Genomic DNA, 7,743 nt, shown 5'->3' with positions numbered 1-7,743 from the left:
ATGAGAAAGCTTCAAACCAATTGTAAACACTGAAGGTGAGACCCATAGGATTGGATGATGGGGCTAGTTCGTTTCTATGGAATTGGTCTAAATGGAAAAGGATCAAACAAGTTTTTAAAAATGTACCTCATCTTTAGACTAGAAGGAAAAAATGGGGCCTCCAATTTTTCAAAAAGTAGTATTAATTGGATGAAATTATGAGGAAAATACGTGTTTAGAATTGCAATTTTCTCTTCAACCCATGGTGAGAAGGATTCACACCTAGGAATAAAACAGTTTGATGGGCGCCCCTTTCGATCAAAATGAAGTACACCCAAATGTTACAAGTTTCCACTATTTACACGTATTTAATGCTCGAATTCACTATTTTTGATGGGCTCTTCAAAATTTAAGAAGTATTGGATGGTTGAAATGCCAACAAAAAAATCATACTTGGAGAAGAGGAATTTTACTAAAAAGAACCTTCAATTGACAATCATACCAAAGAGAACATACAAAAAGGAAATTCAAAATTTTTAGAAATCCTTTCATTTCACAAAGGCAGGCTGTGTAGGAAACATTCAGCGAGCCGAAGCCGACGAGCTTCATCAGTGACAGACGAGGAGTCGGGCACACCGGTGAGGTGGAAATTAACTAGTATGGCCTCCGTTAGCACTGTTAATGGTTTTTCTGACTAGAATTTCATATAATTGTAACCATACTGCTGTCTCTGTGTGTGTGTGTGTGTGTGGGTGCGTGTGTTTTCTCTCTGGAAAGAGTTACAGCCTGTGTATGTCTCTTTGTAGTATTTGCTGGGTTCATAAGCTCATGTGGGGTTCTGGGTTTTTTTAGATAACATGTTCACAGCCCATGCCTATGTATGGCTCATTACATTATGGTTAAATTTGTCATTAGACAACTCTTCCTAATGAGGATAAGCCTATCTATGTAAGCTTATTCCACATAGATAAGCCCCATGGCAGGCCGCAGTTTTGCACTACTGCCATCATATTGCCATACCATATGTGGGGTTTTTAATGTTGTGAGTTCTCTCTCAGCATGGGTTGATGCCGGCGGATGCATGTTTGATCAGTTTCTGGATGTTTTCTCATTTCATGGTGATTCTAATCTGTAAGAAGTTTCTCACCCTGTGTATGTATGGATGAATTAGCATAATATTTTTACACGAAGCTTGGGACTTGCATTTCAAGGGTATCTCACTTCAAGAGCCACACACGTTAAGTCACTTGTTGCCTGGAAGCAGTGTGCCAGGTTGGGTTCTTATGTGCAGTTCCCTTTTGAACTGTACATTTTGCGACATTTTATAAGACTGTTTTTGTTTTTTGCAATCAGAGCTAATTTCTTTTTTTTCAGAATGATTTGAAAAATGATAAAGGATCATAGTTTTACTAGATAAAAGTTGATGGTAAAGAGGGAACAGCTGACTAGAGAGGCAGAGAAGTGAGGGAAGAGAGGCCGGCCTAAGAAGAATCGAATATCCAGATACCTTGGTAAGACAGTGGTGCCGGGCCATTGATGAGGTCCATGCGAAGGGCTTCCCACATCAGAAGCTTTTTCTGGTGGGCACCCAGGACATAAGCTCTCTCTTCCAAGTTTGGAATCTCATCCCTGTTGTGTCTCTTAAGTTTTTCCCTCTAAGCTTTCCCCTCTTGTGTTGCAGTTCTTATCGTGCTTTTGGACCGGCACCTACAACCATAAGTCGTGAAGGCTCTACAGTACAGCAAGGCTTTCTATTACACACTCAGAGTGCTCCGAGTCTTAGGCAAGTGCTGCAGCAGAAGAGCGAGGGAGGAAAGGAGAAGGATAAAGATGAAGATGATGATGAGGACATCAGCAGTGAGTCATCCCATGCCCTGTCCAGTAACAGTTTGCTCCTGGAGCGGATACGAGTTCCACGGAACCAGTCTGTCTTGCCTGCCCTTCTGAGCTGGATTGAAGCAGGAAATGAGCTTGGACAATATCAGATGAAGGCCGTCTTTACAAGGTTGGAATGGCAGAAGAAATTCACACAAGCTCTGGAGGTCATCCCTCTTCTCCTCCTCACCTTTAGAATCTTTTGTTTCTCTGTGTCTCAGTGATGTTAGTACATGCGATATTGCGCTGGAAACTCTTATGAGCCAGATCTAGCGATAGCCTTCTCATCATGGATGACCAGTGGGTTTGTCCTGCATCTCCAGAGAGAATTGCTAGAGACACAGCCCATTGGCTTTTGTTATCCTTCATCTTGGCTGCATAACAAGTCTAGCCTTTACCTCCAGAGAAGTGCTCTTTTGTATAAGAATATGACTACGGAAGTTAATGACATGGAAACAATAAAAAAATGCACTTACTTTTGGTCTACTCTGGCATGAGACTTGGATGTATTTTTTTCATGCTTTTTCTGACAGTAGGAGCATGGGACAATTTTGTCACGTTGCTAACTATGCTAACCTTCTTACGTGACAGGTTTTTGAGTGGTTATTGAAGGAGAAGCCTTTTGAGCCAGTGGAGCGTCACTATGCTCGCTGGCTTTACTATGTGGGTAAAGTCCATGGTCCTGACAAGGCAGAGGAAGCCTTGTCACTCCTACCAGTGGAGTTTCAGAGAGAGGTCACCTATTGCAGGCTCTTTGACATCTATCTAGAATACCACAAAGTAGATGAAGCACAAGGCATTATGAAGAGGATGAAAGATCAGCAGATAACCGTACCAGTCTATGTGTGCAATAATCTTATCACATTCTATGATAAAAACAGACTCCAACATAGGATTCCTGTCCTGCTGAAGGAGATGGAGGAGGAAAACATAGCATTCAGCAGGCACACATACAATATCCTCTTAGCTTGCAGCTCTAGAAACTTTGATATGAAAGGTCTGGAGGAAGTTTGGGGCCATCTGAAGGCAGATCTGTCAGTGAAACCTGACTTTGTATCCTATTCAACTCTTGCATCCGCATACTTCTTTGCGAGTTTACACAAGAAGGCAGTATCAGCACTAGAGGAGGCAGAGAAGCTTCTTCTGGAGCATTTGGCATCAGTTAAAAATCTGATGACTTTAATCTCATTGCATGGATCACTTAGAAAAGGAGAGGACGTGGGACGCCTCTATCAAAAACTTAAAGATATGCCAGGTCAGATATCCATTGCCAGTTATGTGTGCACCATTGAAGCCTACGGCGAGGCTGGATTTGTGGACTGTGCAGAAGGAGTTGTGAAGGAAATGGAGTTGCAAAGGGGATGGCACCATCTAGTTCAATACAATGCCCTTCTAGGGGTTTATTGTAAAAAAGGTATGATGGAGAAAGCAGAGGAGGTTTTGAAGAATTTGTTAGCGGCAAAGCACAAGCCAGACACGATCACACACAGCTATTTGCTTCTAGGTTACGTGAAAACAGATCAACTGGAGAAAGCTATGAAGAATTTCGAGAAGATAGTGATGGCAATCAGAAGCCTTGCGTTCAACTGGGAGGCATTCGTATCGAGAGAGTGGTTACTAACTGCACATTGTGTTATTGGTTTGCTTGCGGCGAAAGGTGATGCAAAGCATGCAAAGTTACTGCTGGACGAACTGGAAGCTGCTAAGTTTCACAAGTTTCCAAGGGCTTATCAATTCATTAGGCAAGCATATGAGAGGTCGTTTGGGTGCCCCTTGCTTGACCACTGGAAACAAGTTGGTCACACATAATTTAGGCAAGGGAAACACACAGCTTGTGGGCATGTAGTATCCGTTGGATTCAGACTTTACTGCTGGAGTAGAAGCGTCGTGGGTTAACAACTGCCCTTCCAAGGCTGAAGAAATGGCCCTAGGTTATGGCTATGTGCAGCTGGCTTGACGACCTTTGACTTTTTGCAATGTTATGTCTATGGTGAGAAATAGGAGAGTCCGCAGCTTTTTGGAAAAGCATATGTGCTTTCATCAACTTAGATGTTTTTTGTGTCATTCACCTTTGTCAGAAAATGACATGTTGTAGTGATGCAACAAGATCAACACGATTAATATATTGCTGCCAAAACCATGTGGGTACAAGGACTATTCTCTCTTTCCACCTGTGTGGACCCTTCTGTTGCTAGATGACCTCTTACTCTCAGATGGTTCTCATGAGTGAATTGTGAATATAAGACCCCTGAGGCCCATAGAAACTAAGGGGCCTTAGAAAGGTTTACAAACAAACATGGAGCCCACAGAAACCTACCAGCTTGCACAAGAGGCACTGTCTATGTAGCCCAAAGCAAGAAAGCTAGAACTTGGGCTTTAAGGAGCTATCCTTGCCACCCTCTCTTGAAGAACTTACAGGAGATTTTGAAGATAAGGATTCAAACCCTGACTACTAAGCTCAAAAACAAAAGTGTGTAAAGAAGTCTTTCTCTCTATGGCTAGTAACCTCAATGACAAGTCAAAATCCTTATGTACACACCTTTCTCTTAATACAGGTACAGGGACCATTTATGTGCCCATTTAAAAAAAGTAAATTTACATGACAGTGGGACAGTGATAAAAAAAGTAGTTTATTTTTTATGACCAAGAATGAACTAGTGTTAGAGGCAGACCGAACAATTCTTATAGCAAGTGCGAAGTATCATCGAGGCTATCAAGTTGGGATCATGGCTCATTTACTGGGTTTTTTAATTAAGTTAATGCTTAAGATAGGCTGCATTTGGTTAATGTTAATTATGGAGGATTAGTGTAAATTGGTTGTGCATATTCTTTTGTAGATTTATTTGAACTAATTTGCATTAAAAATGTGTAGTAAATCAATCAATAAAATTGGATTTTGTAAGCTTTAGAGAGAAATTGCCTTTTTTGCACAAATACCTACTTACCAAAAAATGGGACATGGAATTGTAAGTTGCATTTGGGTGTGTATACTAGTTAGCAATGGTTTGTAAACCCATATGTGTGTTGAGGTTTCAAAAACCTTAAAAAGAGAAAAAATGCTCATATTGATGGTGTTTTGGGCAATTACCCTTGTTTCAAAGCATGGAGAAGTAGGCGTGTGGAAAAAACAAGAGTTTTAACTTTTACTGCTTGGGAGGGTGTATTGTAGGGTACAAATCTTAAAAACCGTATTTGGAAGTGTAAAAGTACCTTGGTGGTTGTCTAGTGGTGCCTATACACACACACACACACACACACACACATACACATTTTGCCTTGTCCATTGGCTAAAAGTCCACATTGGAGGTTGGAAAATCTTGAAGTTTGTTTTTTGTGTACTTCCAGGTGTGTGCGAAAAACTTATGAGTTGTGTCTGAGTGGGGGACTCAACATAGTGGTAACCATGGCTCGATAAAAGCATTTTTAAAACTCGGACAAAATAGGGACATGCTTATAAACTAATTGGTTTTCTAGGCTAAATTTGCATATTTTGACTAAAAACTAGTAAATTTGAATAGTTTTTTGTAAGGACTTGATATATTTCTAGCCGATTTTTCCAAATTTCAGGTGGTAAAAATACATTGAAATGTCGAGCCTTGGTGGTAACATGGGAAGGCTTAATTTTTAACGGGCACACATGTCCTTCAAAATCGACAGGTTTGGTGAAATAAAACAAGTTCTTTTAATTTCAGTGTAATTTTTGACGGGTTTGGTAAAATAGGGCAAGTTTTTTTTGGGTATTTTAGTGTAATTATTGAGGGGCATTTTAAAATTTTGAAAGTAATTTACGACGTTATTATATGAAAAACATATATTATTATATGAAAAACATATATTAAAAATCTCAAATCAGCAAAATCCTTTGTAAAATCCTCAAATTTCCGTTCCTTTGTATCTTCTTACAATAAGAAAAAAGTCGGCAACATTCCTTTGTATCTTAATGTTAACAACTCTGGTTTAACATTACTTTTCAAGCGTGGCTACGCTCATTGTAACTCATCTTTTGTAACCGCGCAAAGCGCTTAATGATATAAAAGACATGGGATAACCGAGCTTATGGCTTGTGTAATGCTGGTCATAAAAAAGAGTTGTACATAGAGCTACGAAGACTAGTTTTGGGCCCCCAATTGTAAATGGGCGGTCGACCATTGTAAACTATGAGCTCTTGTATTAAGTCATTTTATGAAATATGAAAAGGGACAATCCCATTAGTCTCATTGGATTTCTCTCTCTCTCTCTCTCTCTCTCTCTCTCTCTCTCTCATGAGCTTGTGGATGCATGCTTGCTTGCATGCTTGATTGTTGGTTGTGTGTGCTTGTAGGGATGGTGATGCTCTAGCTTCTCCCTCTTCTCCCCTCTCTTTGCTCTCTACCAATCCCTCTTGCATGCATGTGGCATGAAATGAAGGTTGAGCTTTCCATAGGTCTCTCCTTCTTGCTCTCTACCTAGCTCTTGATTCTCTACTTGGGTGACACAAGTAGAGGTGGAGTGAGTCCCTAGGGGCTTCACATTCAGGAGCTAACTCATTAGGGTTGGCTAAGTGCCCATTTTCGAACTCGACCCTTGCATGTTATTTCTCTTCTTCTCTCCCTCTCTCTTGTGTGCAAGGTAGTATGTTAGGATTAACGTCTTTGGCGCCGCTGCTGGGGATGCACTTAGTGCCTGTCCAGGAGCAACACTCTGCCTCTCCCACACACTCATAGAGAAGCCTTGATTCGAGGCTCTGCAACTTTATCTTGGGAAACACACAGTTAGAAGAACCACTACCCAGGGAGAGAGGTATGGAAAATCCACAAGAAAGTGACCCCACACCATCTCTAGATCCTAGAGCGAAAATGGGGCAGAGTGAAAGCCATCAGACCCAGACTCAACCACCAATTTGGAGAGCCATGCCTGTCTCAGGAGTGGTTGATTTATACAGGGCCCAAGGACCCATACAGAACCTAGGGGCAGTTCCATCTTCTCAAGGACTTGAAACATCATACCAGAGAGAAAGGGTCTACCCAGGCCCATCACATCTGTCCAGTCCACCTATATATCAATAGTATCCACTAAAGGGAGCATACCCAGGGTTCACATGGGACCATAAGGGACTCAACCTAACCCACTTGTATATCAATAGTATCCACCACAGGGAGCATACCCAAGGTATCACATGGGACCACAAGGGGCTCAACCTAACCCACTCATAAGATAGGGGCTTCCAATGGTGGTCTATTATCCACATGGCCCCACTCCTCCTCCTATCAATCTTCAACCAACACCCACTCCAGCCATGGAAATAGGGAGGGGGTGGCTATGGGCATCACACCCCCAGCACCAATGCAATCGGCACCAAGACCCAGAGTAGAGCAGAACAAATCCGCAAACATCTCAAAGCTAATCACTAAATTCGTGGGACCGGAGACCCCATACCACATTTGGAGATGTTCAACCAAATCTATGAAGCCTTTGGCCATGTGGAAGATCAAGTTAAGGTGAGTGCCTTTGGCCTCACCCTCAACGAAAAAGTTGGCCAATGGTTTAGGTCCTTGAAAGCTGAGGACAAGGCCACCTTTAATGAAGCCTTGAAAGAGGACTTCAAGGTAGGATATTCTCGTCAAGGTATTAACATCAGACAGAGGGATGGTGAAACCATCTGAGACTATATCAACAGAGTCAGATATCTCCACTTCCGTTGTAGTGCCAAAGACAAGTTCTCTGATGAGAGATTAATAGAGAGATTTATGAAGGGTCTAGATGGCATACCCTTACACAGTTCATTGTATGCCTTGGCCCATACCTCCCTTGAGCAATGTTGTAGGAGTGCTATAGACTTTGAGGATAACTTCAAGGGAACACGTTCCCAAGAACTTCATGAGGGTACATCAAAAGCCTCATTCAAGTCCA

General features: G+C 41.8%; 1 protein-coding gene across 23 annotated transcripts; it reads left to right on the top strand.

Moving 5' to 3' along the window:
• The first annotated feature begins 415 nt into the window (after nucleotides 1-415).
• LOC147632002 (pentatricopeptide repeat-containing protein At1g07590, mitochondrial-like) lies at nucleotides 416-3,991 on the top strand. 23 transcript variants are annotated; one of them, XM_086808574.1, is made up of 5 exons: nucleotides 483-617; nucleotides 1,151-1,251; nucleotides 1,393-1,559; nucleotides 1,661-2,021; nucleotides 2,446-3,991. In XM_086808574.1, exons 3-5 carry the CDS (start codon nucleotides 1,516-1,518, stop codon nucleotides 3,661-3,663), a joined length of 1,623 nt encoding a protein of 540 aa, XP_086664700.1. In that variant the 5' UTR covers nucleotides 483-617; nucleotides 1,151-1,251; nucleotides 1,393-1,515; the 3' UTR covers nucleotides 3,664-3,991. The 23 variants fall into 23 exon arrangements, with proteins under 23 accessions (XP_086664705.1, XP_086664700.1, XP_086664695.1 ...); XM_086808569.1 differs by having other exon boundaries at nucleotides 1,354-1,559; XM_086808580.1 differs by having other exon boundaries at nucleotides 524-636; nucleotides 1,354-1,559.
• The last annotated feature ends 3,752 nt before the right edge of the window (nucleotides 3,992-7,743 follow it).

This window comes from Cibotium barometz, chromosome 14, assembly GCF_041138505.1.
Source record: "Cibotium barometz isolate CiBa-2024 chromosome 14, ASM4113850v1, whole genome shotgun sequence".
Classification (NCBI taxonomy): domain Eukaryota; kingdom Viridiplantae; phylum Streptophyta; class Polypodiopsida; order Cyatheales; family Cibotiaceae; genus Cibotium; species Cibotium barometz.
This window is presented reverse-complemented; position numbering and strand designations above follow the sequence as displayed.